Source organism: Bufo bufo, chromosome 1 (assembly GCF_905171765.1).
Source record: "Bufo bufo chromosome 1, aBufBuf1.1, whole genome shotgun sequence".
NCBI classification, from domain to species: domain Eukaryota; kingdom Metazoa; phylum Chordata; class Amphibia; order Anura; family Bufonidae; genus Bufo; species Bufo bufo.
In genome coordinates, this window is record NC_053389.1 from 716,458,740 (window position 1) to 716,486,287 (window position 27,548).

The following is a 27,548-nucleotide window of genomic DNA, read 5'->3' on the forward strand; positions in this document are numbered from 1 at the left end:
AGCTTTTAGCACACAAGGCAATCGGCCTTCTACACCATCCGAGAACGAGTACTGGCTTACAATCCATTACATACGTACCACCCGACTTGGCATAATGAAGAGAGAAGCCTACAACTCTCTCCCAGTTGCTTTCCGGTCTCTCCCATGCTACTGTTACTGTCTTGCTGGTTACGGCCTGGGATTTCAAGGCTTGTGGTGGACCAGGTAGACCTTCTTGCACTGTAACATGGAGCTTTGCGATAGCGCAGACACTTCCCAAAATATTCTCTGCCACACACTGGTAATAGCCGGTATCCTCCAGAGCAACCTGTGTGATAACTAGGCTGCCCCTTGGCTGTATCCTGACTCTGCCATTGGAGGGAAGCACCTCACCATTTTTTAACCAAGTGATGGTGGGTTCGGGGTCACCTTCAGCTCTGCAAACAAAGCGGGCGGTTCCTGCTCGTGCCCGTGTGATGGTCTCTGGGGGTTGAGTTATAACTGGAGGCACTAAAAACAGCACGGAGAAGAAATATTATATTATAACAAAACCATGTGTGTGTGTGTGTGCGCATTTAAGACCACCGTCCAGAGAGTGTTCTTGACGTGCGGCACCATGCGTATCCCAAACTAAACTCAATGGGGGGCAATTTAGTAAGAATTGTATATGCCAGTCTAAATAAGAAGTGTGCTGGAGTAAGATGTGGCAAACTTATTAAGAGGCACAGGCCTCTCTACGTGTTCACACGAATTTTGAAAATCCACCCAAAAAATTCAGCAGGAAATCCGCGGGTGCTTTTTTTTTCTTTTATGTATTTTTTTAAATTTTTTTTTACCAATGGGTGTTTACTTCAATACAAAACTGCATTTTCAGCTTGTGATTTTTGGCACGGATCTGCGCCAAAAACATGTAAAAATGCCTGGACATATACGTAGCAGGTTTTTTTTCCGTCCCAAGATAGGATGCGCTGCTTATTTTTTTCCATGTGGAAAAAAAGCAAGTGCTGCTTCCCATTGAAATGAATAGGAGGTATTATTTGGAGCTGATTTTGAAGCAGAAACGCTCTAACATCAGGGCCAAAAAACTGTATGTGAACTGGCCCTTACTGATATATTGTTGATGGATAGTAACATGGTAACACAGTTTAGGCTGAAAAAAGATATACGTCCTTCCAGTTGAGCCTATTATCCTTAAAAATTGATGGATGGACGTACATCTTTTTTTAGCCTTACAAACTATGGGAGTCATTTATCAAACTGGTGTAAAGTAGAACTGGCTTAGTTGCCCATAGCAACCAATCAGATTCCACCTTTCATTTTCCAAAGGAGCTGTCCAAAATGAAAGGTGGAATCTGATTGGTTGCTATGGGCAAGTAAGCCAGTTCTACTTTACACCAGTTTGATAAATGACCCCATATGTTATTATCCATCAACAACATATCAGTGAGAGTGAAAAGTAGATTAAAGGGGTTGTCGCACTTCAGCAAATGGCATTTATTATGAAGAGAAAGTTAATACAAGCCACTTACTAATGTATTGTGATTGTCCATATTGCCTCCTTTGCTGGCTGGATTCATTTTTCCATCACATTACACAATGCTTGTTTCCATGGTTACGACCACCCTGCAATCCATCAGTGGTGGCCATGCTTGGACACTATAGGAAAAAGCAGCGGCCTCTCTGGTGGCCAGGACCACGGTAGCACACATAGGCTATATTTACTGTAGTGTGCAAGTACGGCCACCGCTGCTGGATTGCAGGGTGGTCGTAACCATGGAAACGAGCAGTGTATAATGTTGCGGAAAAATGGATCAAGCCAGGAAAGTAGGCAGTATGGACAATCACAATACATTAGTAAGTGCCTTGTATTAACTCCCTCTACATAATAAATGCTATTTGCTGATGCGAGACAACCCCTTTAAATTGAATCCATCGTTGCCTCACCTTGTTAATCCAGAGTAAGGGAAAAAAACACCTGTGAAGTAGATGCCAAGAGAAAAAAATACATTTCCTCCTGACCCCAAATACTGTATGTCAATAATAAAAATACCTGTACCAATTACCCATATCAAACACTTTGATTTTATGTCCTAACAGAAATTCATTCATCAAAAGAAGGGCAGAAAAAAAAGGTTGGTGGCGGGGCAAAAATTTCCATTTGTACCAGTGACCCTCGAAAAACTACTACCAGTAGTTTAATCCAACACATTGGCAAAATACAGTGTGCAGGAGGTATTTTATTGAAAAAACACATATAATCAAGATATACAGTCAGATGGTGAAGAAGACCTTGATTGCATTGTCCCAGAATGAACATTTATCAGTCAATTCTCGAGTAATACAGTAATTCCAACGTGTATCTCAAATGAAATAAATCCGAAGCTGTGCCATCGAGTTTCTGCAGCGGATTCACATGAGGATAATTCCCATTGGCATTCAATGGGTCTAACCCTAGGTAATTCCATCCAAAAAATGTGCTTCTCATATTTAAGGCATTACACCACACAACTGAAAATCTGTGCAGAATTTTTTTGATGCATGACAGCGGGGTTGTGGAAACCACCATCACATGCACGGGTGGTGGATTGTTAGCGGATTTCACATAGATTCCGACATCAATATACCCATAGAGTCTATTTAATAACTGGTTGATGTTTTATGATAAGTATTTAAGTTGCATTTTCTCATTACCAAGGACGTGAAGATGGGCTGAAATGGCGACAAAGTGCTGACTTTCTGGTTTCTTAGCTCTGCATACATAAACTCCAGCATGGTGGGCCTGAACCTGCTGAATCAGAAGACTGGTCTCTCCCAGCAGGATGATATCAAAGGAGATTGGTTTTCCATCTACACAACATACAGAAAATAGTTTAATCCTCATAAGAACGACACATGGTGTGCTTCAAAATTGCATAAAAGAGCAAAAAGGACAATTTCTGGATTATGATGTTTGCATCTAAGCAATGGAAAATAGGGTCTCCAAGTTATGGTGGAAGAACAACCCTGGCTAGGAGAAGTAGAAATGGTGACACTTCATAAATACCTCTGTAAGCATGTGGATATCGGCATAAGAGGCGTGGATGAGCGCTGCTTTTTTTTACAGTAAATTACTGTGTGATAAACCTGGTGCAGGTTGTAGACAGTCTGTCTAGGTTTACGCCTTCTACAGGTTCAGTAAATGTGCCCCACAGTGCTTCCATCTACAGATCAATGGATACCTTGACGAGACCAGGAGACGACCGGTGTTACATTCCCTTCGGCTATACACTCCATTACTGCACTCTGACCCACTGCCACAGTCAGGTTCTGTGGTGCTCTAATAATTGTAAGCTCATCGGGTAATGGTTTCCAATCTAGAAAAGACAATATACAAGAAATGCTTAAAGGAAGTCTATCAGGTATTATATCTCCACAAAACCCTTAAAATCCCCAGGGAGGATACTTAAAAAAAAACATGTAAAACCATTCCTGTTGACCGCCTTATTATTGCAGAGAAAAATACGTTTTATTGATTATGCAAAACTGGCAAGTACCTTGTGGGTGGTCCCCAACTTGGCAAGGCCTCTAAATCTCATGAGTAAACACCACCCAATGCCACCCCATTGACCTTTACAGCTTCATTAATCTTGCACAGGCTCTGACTGGCCCACAACAGTACAGGTGAATCCCCCAGTGGGCCCCTCAGCAAGGTGGGCCCCTAGTCTCCCTCCCCCTGCACAAGTGGCACATAACTTACTGCACTACATACATATATTCAATGTACAGCACCTCAGCCAGCCTATGTTCATATAAAAAACCTGATAGATTATTAAAGAAACTCCACAGTTTATTATAATAGACACGATCAGAGCTGAGATGTCTTCTAGGTGTAGAGGAAAGCCACCAGTGTCCTCTTCTCCCCAGGACCCTGCAGGGACCCCCATATTCAATCATCTGGTAGTATCTTGCTGCTGTGTCAGCAGGTAATATTTAAATGTATCCGCACTGTGGCCCCCAAAATAAACTTTACTGGTGGGCCCCCAAAATAAATTTTACTGGTGGGCCCTAGGCACCCCAGTCCGGCACTGCTTGCACGTCATTATATTCAGCCACGAATGCTTGCGCCATCCAGGATCCATCGACATGCTGCATTAGTGAAGCTGTCAACCAAGACCAAGTGGGCAGTGCTGGGTGGAGCACCTGCTGAGATTAGGACCACCCTCGAGGTACTTGACAGCTAACTTACATAATAAACAAAACTATTTTTTCTCTGCAATAAAATGGTGGTCAGGGGCCACAAAGGTATGGTTTTACATGTTCCCTTGTCCTCATACAGTGAAGGAGATCGCTGCATGTAAATGCGTGGTCCTCACTGAACGAGCAGCTGTCAGGAAGGAACGCTTCCTTCCCGACAATCGGCCGCTGCATCGCCCCGTGTAAACCCAGCTTTAGTTTGCTGTCAGTGAATGAGAACACTTCTGTTTAGATTCAGAGGCTGGAAACCTGGAACAGTAACTGCAGTCAGTCTACCTCCAGCACTCCAGCTGTTCGGAAACTGCAACTCCCAGAATCCTCATTTGACTTCTAGGGAGTTAGAAGAACAGCAGAGCAAATGTGCATGCTGGGAGTTGTAGTTTCACAGCAGTAGGCTGACCCCTGGCCTATGCAATGCCATCAGCGGCTGCACAATTCTAGCTGGTAGACTACTACAATGCACCAGTCCGGGGATCAGCCTGGATACAATGGTATCCACTTCTAAGCTAAGAGCATTAGGAGAGATGTACAAACCTGTGACAGTAAACTGGAGTGTCCTCATTCACTGACAGCAAACTAATATATTGCAAATGTATATTAGAAAGCTGTACAACTTGTCATTTACATACATAAAACTGTGCAATCTCTCCCCATTTGGTACAAATTTAGAAGATAATGATTTCCATTTCCTCCTCCATTTCTCTGCATATTCTTGAAGTGACCATTTTCTCATGCCTCATGTTGTCTGGGTCCTAAAACAAGCAAGTCTGTGTAGCATGAAGTGAGAGAGTACGGTATAAACTGTGATTACAGCGGTGCCATGCAGCTCCTGCCCCCTAAAGGCAGCTGGTAAAAGTACTGCCACACTCGTGTATGGGGAGGTGTCTCTGGAAACAATGAGGGAATGTGGCGCTTGCTAGAGCTTCCGGATAATAGGGGTTTCGGAGTTTAGGTTCTGGAAAACCATTTAAGTCTCTAAACAATTAATTACTACAGATATTTAAAGGGTGTCTGTCAGCAGTTCTGACCATGCTAACTTGCTACTAGTAGTAGTTAGGAGCTCGGTACAGCAGTAGAAACATATCTTTTGTGGAGTTTTTCTCCCTAGGAGTAGTGAGAATATCATCTTTTCCTCTGACAGATTCTACTCCTGCAAGTGCCCAGGAGGCGGAGCTTCACTGTAAAGTGCCCTCTGCATTGAGCTGATTCCCAGCCCCTCCCCTCTGCTCTGAGTGACAGCTGTAGGGGTCCCCTGGTTGGATATTACAGCTGTCACTCAGAGCAGAGGGGAAAAGTTGTGAAGCAGCTCAATGCAGAGGGCACTTCATAGTGAAGCACCGCCCTGGGCACGTGCAGGAACACAATCTGGCAGAAAAAAACTTCATATTCACACTAATCATGATAAGAAAAGGTCCAAAAAAAGATATGTTTGTCCTGCTTTCCCCAGCTCCTACCTACTGCAGGCAGTGTAGCATGCTCAAAACTGCTGACAGACTCCCTTATACAATACAAGATAGATTTGTATATATGAAAAAACGTATACTAGGCACGGAAATTACCTTTTTTCACAGACAGCTGAGCTTCGTTGCTATATCTAATACTCAGCGTGTTGGCAGCCACACAGCGATACAGCCCCTCATCTTCCTGCTGCACCCCAACGATCTGCAGGACTCCAGAAGGAAGGACGATGATCCTGAAATATAAAATCCACACCGCAGGTCAATTTCTCGCTGTATGTGAAGTTTAAATCTCATCCACTTTCATGGTTCTGAAAATTTGTAGTAGAAAATTTGCCGCGTATCCTTCCCATAAGGGCGCCCCTCTGTGAAGCCCACATGTGGAGTACTGTTATAGTTTGTTTCTAACTTATAATATAACACGGATGTCTTCTGTAGCCTAATTTAACTCCATTCACAGGGTCTGCACATTAAGACTGCAGCATCAGAGCATTTAATAATAATAACCTGCGCCAACCCGCAAGTCATCCAACCCGTAATACAATGCGTCCTCATTCCAAATGAACATTGTGCCATCCTTCCAGGAATGCATTATGACAAGCGCTAGAAATATACTGTGCCAGTCTTCCGACAGTAATCTATGCCATCCAACCATTATACAACTCTTCCAGTAACGTAGGTCACAATCCCTCCAGTAAAGCACACTGTGCCGTCTCTCCATTAAAGTGGACCTCCAGCTATAAACCTCTCACAGATACTTTACTTCTTGGGCCCTTTGAAATATCCATTATGCTTATACAGAGAAAGGTCCATTATGCTCATACAGAGCTCCCTTCACATAGAACTGGCAGCTCTTACTGATGTGTGATGCATGTCGGACGTCTGCCAGCTATGTGATATGAGGAAAAGGGCACCGGAGTTCTGTATAAACATTAGGGACCCCCTCCTGTAATAAAAATACATGAAAAAATAAATGTTTAGCTGGAGATACACTTAATATACACTGCATAAATGTTCCACAATGCATACACAGCAGTACACAGTCCTATAAGTAATGCCTGCTGCGCAAAACTAGCATAATACACACCGCACAATCATCATGAATAGTCCCAGAAATGATCATCCATTAAGTGATTTCAGTAGAATATTAGAGAGTCCACCCAGCACAGTCCTTACATGTCTACATGCAGCACTATCCTTACACAGTTGTGTTCAAAATAATAGCAGTGTGTTTAAAAAAGGGAATAAAGCTCAGAATCCTTCTAATAGCTTTTATTTCCATACACACAAATGCATTGGGAACACTACACATTCTATTCCAAATCAAAACATGAAGAAAAATATATCAAATTTGTGTTGTTCCTCTAAAAAAAAAGAAGAAAAGTGAATATTAGACTGTTCAAAAAGATAGCAGTGTTTGTATTCTTCTTTACAAACTCAAACATTCACTATATAAACTGAAAACTGTTTGAAGATTTTGCTTTCCTTTGAATCACTCAACTAATATTTAGTTGTATAACCGCTGTTTCTGAGAACTGCTGGACATCTGTGTTGCATGGAGTCAACCAACTTCTGGCCCCTGTGAACAGGTATTCCAGCCCAGGATGATTGGACTACATTCCACAGTTCTTCTCTATTTCTTGGTTTTGCCTCAGAAACTGCATTTTTTATGTCCCCCTACAAGTTTTCTATTGGATTAAGATCTGGGGATTGGGCTGGCCACTCCATAACGTCAATCTTGTTGGTCTGGAACCAAGATGTTGCACATTTACTGGTGTGTTTGGGGTCGTTGTCTTGTTGGAACACCCATTTCAAGGGCATTTCCTCTTCAGCATAAGGCAGCATGACCTCTTCAAGTATTCTGATGTATTCAAACTGATCCATGATCCCTGGTATGCGATAAATAGGCCCAACACTGTAGTATGAGAAACATCCCCATATCATGATGCTTGCCCCACCATGCTTCACTGTCTTCACAGTGTACTGTGGCTTGAATTCAGTGTTTGGGGGTCGTCTGACAAACGGTCTCCGGCCACTAGACCCAAAAAGAACAATCTTACTTTCATCAGTTCACAAAATGTCTCTTTAGGCCAGTCTATGTGCTCTTTGGAAAATTGTAACCTCTTCAGCACATGTCTATTTTTCAACAGTAGGACTTTGCGGGGGCTTCTTGCAGATAGCTTGGCTTCACATAGGCGTCTTCTAATTGTAACAGTACTCACAGGTAACTTTAGACCTTCTTTGATCTTCCTGGAGCTGATTATTGGCTGAGTCCTTGCCATTTTGGCTATTCTTCTATCCATTCGAATGGTAGTTTTTCGCTTTCTTCCACGTCTTTCAGGTTTTGGTTGTCATTTTAAAGCATTTGCGATAATTTTAGCTTTTTAATCAAGGTACGCTGTTCTTCTGAACAATGTCTGGAACGACCCATTTTCCTCAGAATTTCAGAGAGAAATGCACTGTAACCAGCATGTACAACATGCACAACATTTGCCGCCTTCCTTACTTCCTTAAATAAGGGCAATAATGACACCTGTTTTTCAAAGAATGAATGACCTCACTAAATCAACTCCACACTGCTATTATTTTGAACATGCCCCTTTCAATTAGTGATTCAATTACACAGAATCAGCAGAATGCAGGTCATGACTGTTGGGTCTGTTGGATTTCTATTACTCTACTACACCTGCTAGTAAATTATTTGCCATGTAGAAATATCATTTCTACCAAAAACAGTGATTGATCAGGTTAGTGATGTCTGACTTCTACAACTGTACATCCAGCACAATCCTTACACTTCTACCCACTGCACAGTCCTTACACTTCTACACACTGCACAGTCCTTACACTTCTACACGGAGCACAGTCCTTACACTTCTACACGGAGCACAGTCCTTACACTTCTACACGGAGCACAGTCCTTACACTTCTACACGGAGCACAGTCCTTACACTTCTACACACTGCACAGTCCTTACACTTCTACACGGAGCACAGTCCTTACACTTCTACACACTGCACAGTCCTTACACTTCTACACACTGCACAGTCCTTACACTTCTACACACTGCACAGTCCTTACACTTCTACACACTGCACAGTCCTTACACTTCTACACACTGCACAGTCCTTACACTTCTACACGGAGCACAGTCCTTACACTTCTACACACTGCACAGTCCTTACACTTCTACACACTGCACAGTCCTTACACTTCTACACGGAGCACAGTCCTTACACTTCTACACACTGCACAGTCCTTACACTTCTACACACTGCACAGTCCTTACACTTCTACACACTGCACAGTCCTTACACTTCTACACACTGCACAGTCCTTACACTTCTACACGGAGCACAGTCCTTACACTTCTACACGGAGCACAGTCCTTACACTTCTACACGGAGCACAGTCCTTACACTTCTACACACTGCACAGTCCTTACACTTCTACACGGAGCACAGTCCTTACACTTCTACACACTGCACAGTCCTTACACTTCTACACGGAGCACAGTCCTTACACTTCTACACGGAGCACAGTCCTTACACTTCTACACACTGCACAGTCCTTACACTTCTACACGGAGCACAGTCCTTACACTTCTACACACTGCACAGTCCTTACACTTCTACACGGAGCACAGTCCTTACACTTCTACACGGAGCACAGTCCTTACACTTCTACACACTGCACAGTCCTTACACATCTACACACTGCACAGTCCTTACACTTCTACACACTGCACAGTCCTTACACTTCTACACACTGCACAGTCCTTACACTTCTACACACTGCACAGTCCTTACACTTCTACACACTGCACAGTCCTTACACTTCTACACACTGCACAGTCCTTACACTTCTACACACTGCACAGTCCTTACACTTCTACCCACTGCACAGTCCTTACACTTCTACCCACTGCACAGTCCTTACACTTCTACCCACTGCACAGTCCTTACACTTCTACCCACTGCACAGTCCTTACACATCTACACACTGCACAGTCCTTACACTTCTACACGGAGCACAGTCCTTACACTTCTACACACTGCACAGTCCTTACACATCTACCCACTGCACAGTCCTTACACTTCTACCCACTGCACAGTCCTTACACTTCTACACACTGCACAGTCCTTACACATCTACACACTGCACAGTCCTTACACTTCTACACGGAGCACAGTCCTTACACTTCTACACGGAGCACAGTCCTTACACTTCTACACGGAGCACAGTCCTTACACTTCTACACACTGCACAGTCCTTACACTTCTACACACTGCACAGTCCTTACACATCTACACACTGCACAGTCCTTACACATCTACACACTGCACAGTCCTTACACTTCTACACACTGCACAGTCCTTACACTTCTACCCACTGCACAGTCCTTACACTTCTACCCACTGCACAGTCCTTACACTTCTACCCACTGCACAGTCCTTACACTTCTAGACACTGCACAGTCCTTACACATCTACCCACTGCACAGTCCTTACACATCTACACACTGCACAGTCCTTACACTTCTACACGGAGCACAGTCCTTACACTTCTACACGGAGCACAGTCCTTACACATCTACACACTGCACAGTCCTTACACTTCTACCCACTGCACAGTCCTTACACTTCTACCCACTGCACAGTCCTTACACTTCTACCCACTGCACAGTCCTTACACTTCTACACACTGCACAGTCCTTACACTTCTACACACTGCACAGTCCTTACACATCTACACACTGCACAGTCCTTACACATCTACACACTGCACAGTCCTTACACTTCTAGACACTGCACAGTCCTTACACTTCTAGACACTGCACAGTCCTTACACTTCTACACACTGCACAGTCCTTACACATCTACACACTGCACAGTCCTTACACTTCTACCCACTGCACAGTCCTTACACATCTACACACTGCACAGTCCTTACACTTCTAGACACTGCACAGTCCTTACACTTCTACCCACTGCACAGTCCTTACACTTCTAGACACTGCACAGTCCTTACACTTCTACCCACTGCACAGTCCTTACACTTCTACACACTGCACAGTCCTTACACTTCTACACACTGCACAGTCCTTACACTTCTACACACTGCACAGTCCTTACACTTCTACACACTGCACAGTCCTTACACATCTACACACTGCACAGTCCTTACACTTCTACCCACTGCACAGTCCTTACACATCTACACACTGCACAGTCCTTACACTTCTAGACACTGCACAGTCCTTACACTTCTACCCACTGCACAGTCCTTACACTTCTACCCACTGCACAGTCCTTACACATCTACACACTGCACAGTCCTTTTTATATTTTTTTTAAAGAAAATAGGGGGCTGCACAACCCCTTTAGAGCTGTATTACTGATGAGTACTTACCTGTTACTAGATGATGGTAGAGGAACCTGGTCTTTTTGCCATGTGATCTGAGGTGTTGGAGACCCGTTGATGCCACATTCAAATCTTGCCAGAGTGTTCTCTAATACAACCTGAGGTTCAGGATGGAGGTGAAAAGGAGGCAGCCCTTCACAGACACAGAACAACGAAAGTAAATGTATGTACAATGGCAGGTCTACTAGGCTATTCCATACGTTATATTGATTTGACCCCCCCATCTGGCTAATGCAACCTTATGAACACGATTAGCATGTATGTCAGGAGCTTTCCAGGCAAACACACTAAATGAAAATTGAAAATCAGAAACGCGATGTGAGCCCAGGCTAAAATATTAAAGAACTCGACTGAAGAGGACACCTCAATATTTTTTCATTTCGAGAGGAATTCTTCTGGAAAGGGGTATTCCCATCGGGGACGTTTATAGCATATCGCTAGAATATGCCATCAATGTCAGATAGGTGTGGGTCTCGCCTCTGGGACCCGCTCCCATCTCCATAACAAGTGAAGGAGAGCACACTGTGCATGAGTGGTGTGTTCTCCATTCATTGCTATGGGAGTTAGAAAAATAGCCAAATGTACGTGCTCATCTATTTCCGGTCCCATAGCGGTGAATAGAGAGCTGCTCTCCCTTGACTTTGGGGGGCCCATTCTGGAGATAGGAGCACCCATCTGACATTGATGTTATATGCTAGCGATATGCCATCAATGTCTGAGATGGGAAATCCCCTTTAAAGTGCATCTGTCAGTAGATTTGTACTTATGACACTGGCAGACCTTTTGCATGTGCGCCTGGCAGCTGAAGACATCTGTGTTGTTCCCATGTTCATATGTGTCCGCAGTGCTGAGAAAAATTATGTTTTACTATATGGAAATGAGCCTCTAGGAGCAACGGGGGCGTTGTCATTACACCTAGAGGCTCTGCTCTCTCTGCAACTGCTGGTCCCTCTCCACTTTGACTGACAGGGCCAGAAGCGATGACATTTTCACTGCCTGGCCCTGTCAAAGTGGAGAGGACGCAGCAGTTGCAGACAAAGCAGACCCTCGAGGAGTAATGGTAACGCCCCCGTTGCTCTTAGAAGCTCATTAGCATATATTAAGAGGGAAGAGTTGATGTTTTTATTGGTACCATTTTTGGGTACATATGATTTTTGGATCATTCAATATTACTCTTTATGGGTCAAGGTGACCAAAAAAATGTTGACACAGTCTTTATTTTATTGTTTTACGCCATTCACCTGAGGGGCTAGACCATGTGATATTTTTATAGAGCAGGTCGTTACAAATGCAGCGATACCTAATATGTCTACTTTTAAAAAATATATATATAGTTTTACACAATGAAAGAATTTTTGGAAAAAATTTCATGTTTTAGTGTATCCTTTTTCTTAAAGACATATTTTTTTTATTTTTTGGGCGATTGTCTTATGTAGGGGTTCATTTTTTGCAGGATGAGATGATGGTTTTATTGGTACTATTTTGGGTACATATAACTTTTTGATCACTTTATATTACACTTTTTGTTAGGCAAGGTAACCAAAAATGGCTGTTCTGGCACAGTTTTTACTTTTAGTTTTTTACAGTGTTCTTCTGACAGGTTAGATCATGTGCTATTTTTATAGAGCAGGTTGTTACGGACGCAATGACATCAAATATGTCTACTTTCTTTGTTTGTTTGTTTCAGTTTTACATAATAAAGCGTTTTTTAAAAAGAAATCATGTATTTGTGTCTCCATTTTCTGAAAGACTTATTTTTTCTATTTTTCTGCCGATCGTCTTGTGCAGGGGCTCATTTTTTGCGGGAAGAGTTGACATTTTCATTGGTCGTTGTTTTGGCACACATTAATTTTTTTTACGGCATTTACCTTTTGCCGAAAGGGTGTGTGATATTTTTAAAGAGCAAGTCGTTACGGACCTAATTTGTCTATTTTTTTTATTTTTTTTGCCTTTACACAATAACAGCATTTTAGAAAAAAAAAACATGTTTTTGTGTCTCCATTTTTTGAAGGCCATATTTTTTTCATTTTTTGGGCAATTGTCTCATGTAGGGGATCCTTTTTTTCGGGATGAGGTGACGGTTTGATTGGTACTATTTTGGCATACATACGACTTTTTTGGGAAGTGAGGTGGGAAAAATGTAAATTCCATCATAGATTTTCTCTTTTTTTTTTTTTTTTTATGGTGTTCACCGTGCAGGGAAAGTAACGTGATCTTTTTATAGATCAGGACGTTACGGACACGATCATACTAAACATATGTAGTTTATTTTATTTTAAATTAATCATAAATGTGTGGCTATAAGAAGAAATTGTATTTTATTTTTTACTTTTTTCTCTAGTTTTTTTTTTTTTTACCCACTTGGTTCTTGAAGATCCAGTGGGTGTGATGGTTTACAATACACTGTATAGTGTACTGCAGCGCATTGTCACTCACAGTAAGCCTGATCAGCTATACCAAGCAAGCCGGATGCCTGTGAAGGCGTCCGGTTGCCATGGTAACCATCAGGACGCTGCCACAGCAGTGCAGCGCCCGATGGGGGAGGGAGCTCCCTCCCTCTGTTAACCCATCAAAGCATCGGGCCGCTGCCACAGCAGCCCGATGGGAGACTGTCACGGAAGGTGTACAGGAAACAAGACAATGCAAAAGAATCTATGACTCACTGGATCCAAAACTAAGGAACAAAAGGGAGACCCCTGCATGAGACCTGGCACTCTCCCTGACTGCTCAGCCTATGCGAACACCCTAAAGGTGGATGATCGCATATCCTCGTACCTCGACTATATAATACCTGAACACCCTACAATAGTGAGGGGACACGACCACCGGCTCCCTACACTAGACACGGAGGGAGTCAGGGTCATCTGGGATCCAGCAAACAGAAAATCACAAATGAATGTACAGCACTTATCTTGTAGAAGACTGGGAAATAGGAACAGCATGCACACACACTCCAGGAAGTTGTATAAGCCGCACACTAATGCATTATGGGGAGGAATTTAAAGGGATGCAATCAGTCCAACTACATGACAGCTGAGAGAGACTAACGAGATGAGGAACTGAAAACCAAAACAAAGAAAACTCAAGGAGGAGGTTCTGAAAGGCTTCTGTCAGAGCTTCTCAGCTGTCTGGTTGTGACAGAGACAGAGGGAGCTCCCTCCATCTCTTAACCCCTTCCATACAGCGGTCCCTATGGACCGCAGCATGGAAGGGGTTAAACGGCCGACATCGGTGCCAACACCGATGTCGGCCATTTCAAGCAGAGTGTGAGCTGTATATTATAGCTGACACTCTGCTAACCGCTCGGCCATCCTGAAACAGATTGAAGTGGGAGGTGGGGCGGAAAGGGGATCTGCAGCGCTGCCGGTGGCCATCCTGAAATTAGGGGGGCACAATGGGAGCTGGAGCCCATGGAGGGGAGGGTATATTATATATATACACATTTTAGAAGGTTCTGATCCCCACAGTCACGGACTTTGGGGATCAGAACCTTTCAGCTGGCATTAGGATCCTGTGATTGACTAGTCTGTACAGACCAGCCAATCAGAGCGATCGCCGGGGGGCAGACTGGACATGCGCTGCTCTTAGCAGATTAGGAAAAGCAGCGCATGTGCAGTTACAATAAAGGCATGGACGATCTTTCTCTAAAGCTCCTCCATGTCGCGTGCAGCCATGGACGACCTGTCTACATGGCAGAGCGGGGCTCAGGGGGCATGGCTTACTATAAAAAGATTAACAGACATATTTTTTAAATAAAGTATATTTGGAAACTCATTTTTATCCTGCCCCTTACAATGTTGTGTAAAGTAATTATATAGTGGCCAACCTCTTTAATCATCTGATGCTGACACATAGAATTGAGGACCATTCACCTCTCCGGACATGTCTGTGTCAGTGAATACTTGCATTTCCTATGAAAGAACAATTCTGGTGCATCCATTCTTGAGTCTATGTAGAGCTAGTGCTCTATTATTCTTGCCAGAAATGTATGAATGAATTGTCAGAAGTCTGCAATAAAGGTCTATCTGGGTGCTACCAGCTGGAGGTGTGTCCCTGCACAGTCTGACACTGGCAGAACTGATTGGATAGTGTCAGACTGCGCAGGGACACACCCACAACTGGTAACACCCAGATGGATGGACCGTTATTGCAGACTGCTGGCAATTCATTAATTATCTTCATAGAGCATAGAGTCATAATAATAGATGCTGTAGAATTGTGATTACATTGTGAAATGCAAGTAGTTACTAAAACGGACATGACAGAAGAGGTGACAGCTCCTCATTAAGGTGTCTAGTTACAAAATATGTGGTACCCACCTGCCAACCTGACTGTGCCTGTTCTGCCCTGCAAAACTCCAAAGGAGTTCTTGATGCTGCAGAAGTAGCTTCCCTCGACGCTGGCTCCTTCTCCTTGTGATATTACAAGCGATCCATCAAGAAGCACGGTGAAGTCTTCTGTGTTTAGCTGCTCTCCATCCTTCCACCAGGTGACATTATTGGATACCTCAGAGTCATCTAGGTCACAATGCAAGATGGCTTCCTGACCTGGCAGGAGAGTTGTATCTGTGGGGCCAGGACGGCAGCCAAGGTCTAGCCAGGTGCTCTGTCCTACAACAAAGAGACAAGAAAGTACAATTATCACTACAGCCCAGACAAACACCAGTCAGAGCAATTGATCATATGGGGTAAACATTTTACCTGCCCTAATATATCACTGTAGTACGCAGCGATTTTGCTGCAACTATGCGGATGCTCTAAATCCTGGATGACCATTGTAGAGAAGAACAACATGTAGCCTACAGAAGATCAAGGGCAGAAAAAGTGCTCTTGGTCCATCTAGTCAGGCCTTTTATTATTTTTATTTTCTTTTTACCTTATTGTTATGCTACAAATTTTGTATAATATACATTATCTTTATGTTACATGCAGTGTAATTTTCACTCTGTTCCCTCAGGCTCCTTATCTCTGACCTCCTAAACATTCATTATACCTCAATTCGTATCTTACTGATAAAAATGTGACTCAAATAAATATTAATGACTTTTTAGTAATTTAGAGATAAGGTTTAGATGACAGCACAAAGTGAAAGTGACTGTATCATTCACACAACTAGACAAACAGTTAACTGTTTAATAATTTTAGTAAATACCAATTGAAAAAAAGATTTTTAGGCCAAAATGAGTAAAATGCAATGTTTAAAAGAAAAACAAAAGAAGGGCTTCCTCCAACTTTTTTTTGGAGTATCCATGATCACTGTCTGCCACTGTGGATTTTAAAACTTTCTCATTACCCTTTAGGTACCATAAGTAACCTTATTTCCAATTACAACGCTGTCTTCTACTTCAGTGACTATAAAACCTTGAACAGTGTGTCTGGTGAATGCCCAAGTGACTCACAGCACTTGCAAGGGCACTTAGAAGCCTGTGGGCACATGCAGTTCATACATAGTTGCCAACAGTCCTGAATATGCAGGGATTGTCCCTAATTTTCAGAGACAGTCCCTGCAAATTCGGTCTGTCTTAGGCCAAAAAAAGGGTGCGATTTATCTTAACCACACCAACAAATGGGTGATCCTGTTTGGGCATTCCCGGGGTCTGGCTTACATGTCCTGAATTACCAAGTACAATGTTGGGAAGTATGGCTCATAACACTGTGATTGAACGGAAAAAGAAATGTAATCTGATATTCAAATCATATTGCAAGTACCCCAATTGTGGTCTCAAGTAGGCCTGGGTCTCGCTGGTAAGCCCTACCCAACAGCTATCCTTTAGCTTTGACTGACAGAGCCAGCCCGGCAATGTCCCTGTTAGATGCACTGACGTTCCGTAACTGTGTTATTCGCTCCCAGATCGTTCGATGACAAGTCATGGTCCTTCACTACAAAACCAGGAAATTTCTGTCTGAGAGAATAAGGGCATGTCCCATGTCAAAGAAGAACCTATTTGGTTAGAAAAGCTTTTATCATTCAGCCATGAAGGCACAGTATAATATACAGGCCTAATAGGTTACCTGTAAATCAGCTCATCAGAGAGCAACTCTCGTGGCAAGTGACTGGCTCCAAAATAAGCTCCAAAAGTGCTTTTCTTCTGTTGGACTTTTAGGTCCAAATATCGTGCCAGAACCTGGAGCCAGCCAAGCCTGATAGGTTTAGATGAACACATGTGGTGTATGGGCAGAGAAAGCTCCAGACTAAAAGAAGAACATAGCCACAGGGACTTGTTCACCCAACATTGGGGTGGTATGCACCAATTTATATGAAAGAGCAGACTGCATCAGCCCCATAGAAAGTGAATGGATAGTGGCCACACATGGGCACTACTACTGTATTCACACAGGGGACTTGGGGCCCCCATTCTCTCGAGAGGGTTTCCAGCAATCGGACCCGCAGTCATCATACATTTATCATCTATCCTCTAAATATATTTTTAAATGTTGAATGCAGGCCAAACCCTTTGATAAAGGAGAACCCAACAATAGATCAGGCTAGCCCACCAGAATACCAGAGGATTCTCTGATGGGTTTAGGCTCTGATATAGTAATGAGTTCCAAATATCCAGCAGAAGACAACCATATTTGGATCTGATGTGGAAGGCAGTCACTTGCCACCGGTTCTATTTCTTATGGGTTGATTCACAAATAACCTATAAGACCAAACTGATATGTCCAATGATAACAAGAAAGTTTACAATGCACTTAAAAGTATGGGCTGTGGGATCTTAGAAACATTTCTTCTTGTAGGTCCAGGAAATCCCAATGCTACTCTGACTGAGTGGACAACCTTACAAAATAAATGCAATGACTTCCATTCATCATCTATTAATCAGGAAGGCTATGTAGACCTAGATCAGGGATGGGCAAACTGCGGCTCTCCAGCTGTTGTAAAACTACAACTCCCAGTATACCCAGTCTGCCTACAGCTATCAGCCTACAGCAGGGCATGATGGGATTTGTAGTTTTACAACAGCTGGAGAGCCGCAGTTTGTCCATCACTGACCTAGATGAATGAGCCAAGCCTGGAAATATGCAAGATCCATCAGCTGCAGTCTCTCCTTTGTTATATTACAATATTAAGTGGGAATAAGCATCCTGATAGCACCCAGAACATCCAGTTACATGACAAAAAAGTCTGAATTAACCCATTCCCCACATGTAGTTGGATCTCCATGTCTATGTTCTACCAGTCCCACTGTATTGGCCTAGAGGGAATGAATGAAGGTCTATTGTGACAAATTATCCCTCTCTGCGCCAAACCCAGTTCTGTTCAATGGTCACTGAATAAAGAATTCCTCTTGAAGCAAAGAGTCAAATAGGCATAAGGCCCGGGACCTGCACCTTGAAGGCATCTACTCAAAAAAGCTGATATATTCACCAGCTGTTCATAGCCCTGCAATATCTTTAAAGCCTCAAAACAATTTTCATCAGTACTGATAGGATGCTGAACTGACAAAAATTTTTTACTTTTGTGTTCTACAACTACAGCTCAAGCAACTTCATCAGCACCAGCATCACAGGTCTTCACTGGTTTCACCTCCCCATGCGTCCAGTGTCAACCAAAGGCAGATGTTTAACCTCTGGAAGCCTACCCTCTAGAATTTTGATATGTAAACATTATTATTTTTATTTTTCACATTTATTTTTACTGTTTTTATTTGCTTTACATTTTCCAACAGAGCAGGAGGGGCATTAGTATCTGTAATCTGATTAGCTGCCTCTAAAAAAATGTCCACCTCTGTCCATATGCTCTATTGGGTAATATTATGTTATAGAGGAGAAGTTACAGATCAGCGAGTGTGGACCCACTGTGCCAACCAACCAGTTTGTCTTTGGGTTAAACCCTAAGGATGTTATTCCAGCACTCCCCTGTTACACACCATTTAACCCCTGTACAGGAATCTGGTCTTCACTGCAGGGAAAGAACCGGACCGCTACCTCCTGGGATAGTCCCGATGTACTTGGCAGCTGACCCACATGGGTCAGGAACTATGATCCAAGCACCAGAAGCTCAAGATACAAAAATGCACCAAAAACTGAACAATCACTTGAATGCAGGTTTCTGAGATCCAGACAGGACGAATGAAGCATAGAAAGTAGAAAATAGCACAGACAAAGAAATGCAGGATGTTCTGATAGTATAGTGCTGTTGTAGACTATCAGAACACCTTTGCAGGTCACCAGGGAACCTAAAGCTCAGCACCCTCCAGGTCTAGAGGGCACCTTAAATATCCTGGGACCCCAGCCATTAGCTGGGGAAAGACTTGGAAGCACATGCACTGGCCCTTTAAGAGGCCAGAGTGAGACAGAAGCTGGAGCATTTAGGCAACAGCATAGTGAGTGGCGCTGGTATCATGTCCACAGGGGAAAGCAGGGCAGCGTCAGGTGGGTTTCCCTGCTCAGGACCTCCTCTATAAGCCAGAAAAGAAATCAGCTGTGTTTGGGAACAAACCTCTCTACAAACACTGGCTCTGGTTAACTGCCCTGTGTGAAGACGCTGGCGATCACCCGATAAACAGGTAAGCAATTGCTCATTGGGTGAAAGTATAGTTGATGTGGCACCCAAAATAATAGTTTCTGAGCAGCAGATCCTTCTGTACAAACAGGGATCTGCCGCTGCAAAACAATGAATCTGTATGGGAAAAACTGATCGCAGTAGTGATCGCTCGTCCCCATGCACTGGAAGTATTTGCTGAATGTAAATGCAGCTCGCCTCTGCTCACGATCTGGCCATTATTAGGAATGAATGGCCCGTTACAGATAATTGACTGGTCAGTCGGCCTGTCTAAAGTCGCCATAACAGTGAATCCCACTCTAGTGGACCTGTTCCATGCATACAATTTATTTGAAGCCACTGCAGGGAAATGAATGGCCAAATGCTTCTCACCAATGGTTGGAGAAGCCGCACTGATCACTGTGGTTTTGACAAGATAACCATTTTAACTGATGAATAAAAAAAAAAAGAATGACAAGAATTATTTTGGGTAGATGGGCACAAAAGAAAAAAAAAAATGGCACCAGTTAGATTAAGGGTATGCCCGACTTTCAATGGGTCCGTGGAAAAATCGGAAAATGCACCGTTTTGCAGCCGCATCCGTGATCAGTGTTTCCTGTCCGTCAAAAAAATATAACCTGTCCTATTTTTTTGACGGACAACGGTTCACGGACCCATTCAAGTCAATGGGTCCGTGAAAAAACACGGATGCACACAAGATTGGCATCCGCGTCCGTGGCCGTAGGCTACTTTCACACAGACGGATCCGCAGATCCGTCTGCATAAAAGCTTCGTGAAAACTCAGATCCAACAGTATATTCTAACACAGAGGCGTTCCCATAGTGATGGGGAAGCTTCTAGTTAGAATATACTTTGAACTGTGTACATGACTGCCCCCTGCTGCCTGGCAGCACCCGATCTCTTACAGGGGGCTGTGATCCACACAATTAAGGCTACTTTCACACTAGCGTTCGGAGCGGATCCGTCTGATGTTTCATCAGACGGATCCACTCCGATAATGCAGACGTTTGCATCCGTTCAGAACGGATCCGTCTGCATTATTACTTAGAAAATTTTCTAAGTCTGAAAGTAGCCTGAGCGGATCCGTTCAGACTTTACATTGAAAGTCAATGGGGAACGGATCCGCTTGAAGATTGAGCCATATAGTGTCATCTTCTAGCGGATCCGTCCCCATTGACTCCCATTATAAGTCTGGACGGATCCGCTCGCCTCCGCACGGCCAGGCGGACACCCGAACGCTGCAAGCAGCGTTCAGGTGTCCGCTCACTGAGCGGAGCGGAGGCTGAGCGCTGGCAGGCGGATGCATTCTCAGTGGATCCGCCTCCACTGAGAATGCATTAGGGCTGGACGGCTGCGTTCGGGGCCGCTTGTGAGACTCTTCAAACGGAGCTCACGAGCGGACACCCGAACGCTAGTGTGAAAGTAGCCTAACCCCTCAGGTTAATATATACACAACGTATATGGGTGTATACAAATATCAACAAAATAAATATTACGTGCCAATAAAATCGTAAGATTCAATTCAGAATTTCTAAAATTCCCTGCCTATAACCGGCTAGACTTTATTTACTAACAATGGTAAGCTATATCCTTTAAAGTGAACCTTTCACCTGGATTTCACTTAATAAACTATCAAAAGTACCTTATAGATCATCCTCATTGTGTTAGCACACGGTCTTGTCCCGCTTTTCTGTCATGTATATGCATGGAAAATTCGCCTTATAAAGTACTCTTCTCCAGCTCCACAAGTCACGGTAGAAGTCAAGGGGGTAGCCCTTCCCTCATTCCAGGCTGTAACTCCCCTGCCCTAACCCCGCCTCTATGCAGTCTAATTGACACTCGGCTCAGTCGCCGGGACCGCGCTTGTACAGGCGGCGCATGCGCCGTCGGACTCGAACGCGATCCTGTAGAAGACAGGCAGGCATCGGGGACGGCGCATGCGCAATTCAGTTACAGGATCGCGCTTGAGTCCGACGGCGCATGCGCCGCCTGTACAAGCGCGGTCCCGGTGACTGAGCCGGGTGTCAATTAGACTGCATAGAGGCGGGGTTAGGGCAGGGGAGTTACAGCCTGGAGTGAGGGAAGGGCTACCCCCTTGACTTCTACCGTGACTTGTGGAGCTGGAGAAGAGTACTTTATAAGGCGAATTTTCCATGCATATACATGACAGAAAAGCGGGACAAGACCGTGTGCTAACACAATGAGGATGATCTATAAGGTACTTTTGATAGTTTATTAAGTGAAATCCAGGTGAAAGGTTCGCTTTAAGCCTTAGGCCTCATGCACACGACCGTTGTGTGCATCCGCGGCCGTTGTTCCGTTGTTCAGATCCGACAGTATATTCTAACACAGAGGCGTTCCCATAGTGATGGGGACGCTTCTAGTTAGAATATACTTTGAACTGTGTACATGACTGCCCCCTGCTGCCTGGCAGCACCCAATCTCTTACAGGGGGCTGTGATCCGCACAATTAACCCCTCAGGTGCTGCACTATCATAGCCCCCTGTAAGAGATCATGTGCTGCCAGGCAGGAGGGGGCACACCCCCCTCCCTCCCCAGTTTTAAATTCATTGGTGGCCAGTGGGCCCCCTCTCCCTCCCTTGTATTTAACACATTGGTGGCCAGTGCGGCCGGCCCCCCCTCCCTCCCCTGTAGTTAACACATTGGTGGCCAGTGCGGCCGGCCCCCCCTCCCTCCCCTGTAGTACTGTAGATTCATTGGTGGCCAGTGGGCCCCCCTCCCTCCCCCTCCTAATTAAAATCTCCCCCCCTATCATTGGTGGCAGCGGAGAGTACCGATCGGAGTCCCAGTTTAATCGCTGGGGCTCCGATCGGTAACCATGGCAACCAGCACACTACTGCAGTCCTGGTTGCCATGGTTACTTAGCAATTTTTAGAAGCATTATACTTACCTGCGAGCTGCGATGTCTGTGACCGGCCGGGCGCTCCTCCTACTGGTAAGTGACAGGTCTGTGCTATAAGCAATGCGCCGCACAGACCTTTCACTTACCAGTAGGAGGAGCACCCAGCCGGTCACAGACATCGCAGCTCGCAGGTAAGTATAATGCTTCTAAAAATTGCTAAGTAACCATGGCAACCAGGATTGCAGTAGCGTCCTGGTTGCCATGGTTACCGATCAGAGCCCCAGCGATTAAACTGGGACTCCGATCAGTACTCTCCGCTGCCACCAATGATAGGGGGGGATTTTAATTAGGAGGGGGGGCCCACTGGCCACCAATGAATCTACAGTACAACAGGGGAGGGAGGGGGGGCCCACTGGCCACCAATGAATCTACAGTACTACAGGGGAGAGAGGGGGGCAGGCCACACTGGCCACCAATGTGTTAACTACAAGGGAGGGAGGGGGGGGTCGGCCGCACTGGCCACCAATGTGTTAACTACAGGGGAGGGAGGGGGGGGCAGGCCGCACTGGCCACCAATGTGTTAACTACAGGGGAGGGAGGGGGGGCAGGCCGCACTGGCCACCAATGAGTTAAATACAGGGGGGGGGGGGGGAGTCTGCCCCCTGCTGCCTGGCAGCACCTGCCAGGCAGCAGGGGGCAGTCATGTACACAGTTATTTTAGTATATTCTAACCTGAAGCGTCCCCATCACCATGGGAACGCCTCTGTGTTAGAATATACTGTCAGATCTGAGTTTCACGATCTAACTCAAATCCGAGGGTATATTCTAACATAGAGGCGTTCCCATGGTGATGGGGACGCTTCAAGTTAAAATATACCATTGGATTGGAGAAAACTCCGATCCGATGGTATAAAAGGGACTCCTGACTTTACATTGAAAGTCAATGGGGGACGGATCCGTTTGCAATTGCACCATATTGTGTCAACGTCAAACGGATCCGTCCCCATTGACTTGCATTGTAATTCAGGATGGATCTGTTTGGCTCGGCACGGCCAGGCGGACACCAAAACGACTTTTCTCATGTCCGTGGATCCTCCAAAAATCAAGGAAGACCCACGGACGAAAAAAAGGTCACGGATCACGGACCTACGGGCCCCGTTTTGCGGACCTTAAAAAAAAACGGTCGTGTGCATGAGGCCTTATTCACACGTCCGTGTCCGTGCTCAAATCCGTGAGCAGGTGGTCAGTGATGCATCCGTGAAGCTGTCCGTGAAGGATCTGTAATGGGTCCGTGTGTCCGTTTTTTTTGCTGTCCGTGTTGCATCCGTGTTTCACTGATCCTGCACAGCTGAAAAATAATTTTCAAAAGCACCTCATCTTAATGATCCGTGAAACACGGATGGCATCCGTGTTTCATCTGTGGTTTTCACGGACCCATAGACTATAACGGACGTGATGGATCCGTGCAACACGGACAAAATAGAGCATGCATCTGTGCTAAAAACACTGACCCACGGACCGTGCTAAAAACGCTGATGTGTGAATACACACATTAAAATGAATGGGGACGTGTGCTGTCTGTGGAGAACACGTCCAGCACAAGTCCGTGAAACAGTGACGTGTGAATGAGGCTTTACTCTCTACCTTTTTTCTATGACCCGCTGCTGCCTATACTTTTTTGTTTAGTTTTATGAGTTACTGACTTTCCCACAATTTCCTAGGAGAGTTATAATATGGCTATTGCTGTTTCTGTCTGGCATTATCCTTTTATTCCACTTTTCTGGTTATCTAGTCTTATGATTTATTATCTTACTATGATTTTATCTTATTCTGCTGTGATTGATTAATTTTTATTAATTCTTTTTTCTCCTATACCATTTTCCAGATTATTGTATACTTCAGCGACGCATTGATTGTACCGAAACATTTGAAACTACTGCCACCAACTTACCAGCGACAGCGATACTATACGGGGTATTACCCCGATTCTATTTTGTTGTATTTACAGAACCTTAGAGTATTTAAGTTGCACTTTTGTTTTTTTGGACACTCGATTTGCACAATAAATCACTAACTTTGATTCCCGATACATCCCCACACGCAATCTCCGATCCTCACAAGACCTCCTTCTCTGCTCTCCTCTTATCACTTCTTCCCACAATCGCCTCCAAGATTTCTCCCTTGTATCCTCCATACTCTGGAACTCGCTACCCCAACATATCAGACTCTCATCTACAGTGGAATCCATCAAAAGAAACCTGAAAATCCACCTCTTCAGACAAGCCTACAACCAGTGACTCTGCTGCATCTATACCGCCATGACCAGCTTCACCCGCACCTACTGTGTGCTTCTCCCATACCATGTAGATTGTAAGCCCTCATGGACAGGGCCCTATCTCCTTCTGTACCAGTTTGTAACTCGTCTTGTTCATACTTATTGCAATTGTCTGCATTATGGATGTATATCCCTTATCATATGTACAGCGCTATGGAATGAAGGGTGCTTTAATAATAAATAATAATTGGGATTTCTTCCAAGAGTGCTTTTTGGGAATTGTTATTTCTCAATTGCATTCAGGGGTGCACAAACTTTATCCTCTATATAACCTAATGTAGAATTAGGGGTATGGACCGGATGTAGAAGAAGTTGTAGATGAAAGACAAAACTTCAGAAGGATGAGCAAGGTTTGCATGCTCTCTGTAACCACAGAAACTCACGGGCCTGCATAGGAGCTGTATACACAAAATGATAAGATCATTTTTGAACAGGCCTAGTTGGACATCTTTCATTTTTGGTATAGATGCATTGCGGAAATTAAAAACCTGTTTACATAAGCGTGCATAAGGAACTAGTGTTAGCGCTGTATGTAGGATGTAGATGAAATCCTGCTCACACATTGTTATCGCTATCCCGGTCTCTCTGCACTTCCTGTTGTAGTTCGCCATGTTGAGATTGGCCCACTCAGCCAATCACTGGCCTTAACAGGGATCCAGCTCAGACAGTGACGGAGAGAGTGAGCGGGGGGGGGGGGGGGGGGATCAGTGGAGTGATGATTCATTTAACATGTCGTGCCTCATTTTATGTTAACCCCTCAATGACCAGGCCTGAAAAGGCCTTAATGACCAGAAAAAGGTTTTCGTTTTTGCCTTCCAGCAGCTACAACTTTCTTATTTTTTCACTGACGTGGCTGTCTGATGCCTTGTTCTATGCAAGAGCAATGCTAATATTTTAAGTTGTTTGGGAGTATATATAAATGACGGTGTAATTTATATCAATTTTTCTTACTGAAATAGTGATTTTTGCCATTGTTTTTTATTTCTTCCACCATTCATGTTTCACACGAAATAACCTAATAATCAAAATCTTCAGTTTTTCATTTTTATTTAATGTGTATACAATGTTTGTTACACTAAATAATTGTGATTTATTAATTTATTTATTTTGGGGGGGGGGGATTTTTTATTTTCTATTACATCATTTAAAACATTATAGGATTATTATTTCATAACATTGTTTCAAATTTATGATGATGATGATGATGATGATGATGATGATGATGATGATGTATATGTATAGTCTTGTGTACACGCAGTCTTACCCTTCGGGCCTCGATGCGCTTAGCTGGCTAATTCGACAAGGGAGGAAAAAGAAGAAGCCCTGATACTTTGCCATGGGCCACAAAGGCCTAGAGAATAAGGCACCTATTCCAGAGACCAATTTCCTAGCACTTATTAAATGGAGAGTCAAGAAAAAGGAGAGGAAGGTAGGGGGAGATATAGAGAATGTGAAGAGAACAAAATTAATAAACGTGAGGAAAAAGTATCTTTAAAATAGAAGAACATTACCAACCGTGAATTTATAGACTAAGATTTAGGAAAACCCCCAAAATTATATAAACCAAATAAGTGTTATATAGGAAGATCAAACGCCTGTTTGAAAAGTAAGGTTTTCAGTGCACGTCTGAATGAGAGAAGACTGGGAATCATTTTCAGGGCCAGAGGTAGGTGGTTCCAAAATCTGGCGCCTTGAGCCGAAAAGGATCTACCTCCACGTCTCATCTTGTTAACTTGCGGGATGTTAAAATTCACAGAGTTACTAGACCTCAATGTCCTCAACGTACCTGGTGAATTTACGTCGCAGGTACAAGGGCCCCACACCATGGAATACCCTATGCATGAAGCATCCAATCTTGAACATCACCCGTTGTTGGACAGGTAGCCAGTGCAAGGCATTAAGAGAGGGAGTGATATGCTCTCGGCGGGCAACACCCGTTAGGAGCCTTGCTGCGGCATTCTGCACAAGTTGAAGTCTATGCAAGTTCTTCTTAGGGAGTCCCATGTACAAGGCATTACAATAGTCCAACCGACTGCTGATCGCTGCTCCGACCAAGGCTTTCCTTGTTTGCTAATACATTATACTTTGTGTCCTGGCAGGGCAACACTAGTGTGCCCTAACAGCAGGCTTACAGTGCAGACAGCCCTGGGGTCCTTCATAGGTCCTCAGGGCTGACTGCAATGACTCCCCCTGTCTTTGATTGGGTCACTAGGATACTTGGTTAACCAACTGCAAGGGGGAGTCCCTGTTATGGGGTTAACAGCTGGGATCGTTGCTCCAACCCCGGCAAAGAAGCAGCAACCTGTTAGTAACAGCCGGTTTTCAGCGCAGGAGAGCTCCAACAGCTCTTAACCCCCCTCAATTGTAGCAATGCCAAAGACATGTCATCAAAAGATAGCGAGCAGTCATTAAGGTGTTAATTTTTACCAGAAAAACATTTTAAATCAGAGGCACCACAACCATATAACTTGTATGTTCTCCCCGTGTTCATGTGGCTTTTCTCGGGTACTACGGTTCTTTCAACAGTCCAAAGGCTTAAAGGGGTTTTCCGATCTGAGACAATGGGGACATATCGCTAGAATATGCCCCCATTGTCTGAAAGGTGCGGGTCCCACCTCTGGGACCTGCACCTACACCGAGAACAGAGCGGGCAAGGTGTTGGCCTGGGATTTCACCAGGTCTGGCCACCACCCAGCACTCTCCCCATAGTAGTGAATGGGAGTGCACTGCTCTTGCACAGCCACCGTTC

The 27,548-nt window shown here is 44.3% G+C and overlaps 1 protein-coding gene across 2 annotated transcripts in view; it reads right to left on the reverse strand.

Moving 5' to 3' along the window:
- The window catches only part of LOC120986009 (immunoglobulin superfamily DCC subclass member 4-like), a 111,771-nt gene that overhangs the window by 38,673 nt on the left and 45,550 nt on the right, over positions 1-27,548 (reverse strand). The window contains exons 2-7 of one of the 2 annotated variants that reach the window (XM_040414279.1): positions 15,413-15,703; positions 11,082-11,226; positions 5,772-5,905; positions 3,198-3,332; positions 2,671-2,826; positions 79-489 (exon numbers count right to left, since the gene is read on the reverse strand). In XM_040414279.1, the coding sequence (XP_040270213.1) occupies positions 79-489; positions 2,671-2,826; positions 3,198-3,332; positions 5,772-5,905; positions 11,082-11,226; positions 15,413-15,703 (1,272 nt within the window). Of the gene's footprint in view, positions 1-78; positions 490-2,670; positions 2,827-3,197; positions 3,335-5,771; positions 5,906-11,081; positions 11,227-15,412; positions 15,704-27,548 lie in introns of those variants that run through there. The other variant, XM_040414280.1, reaches the window with a different exon arrangement.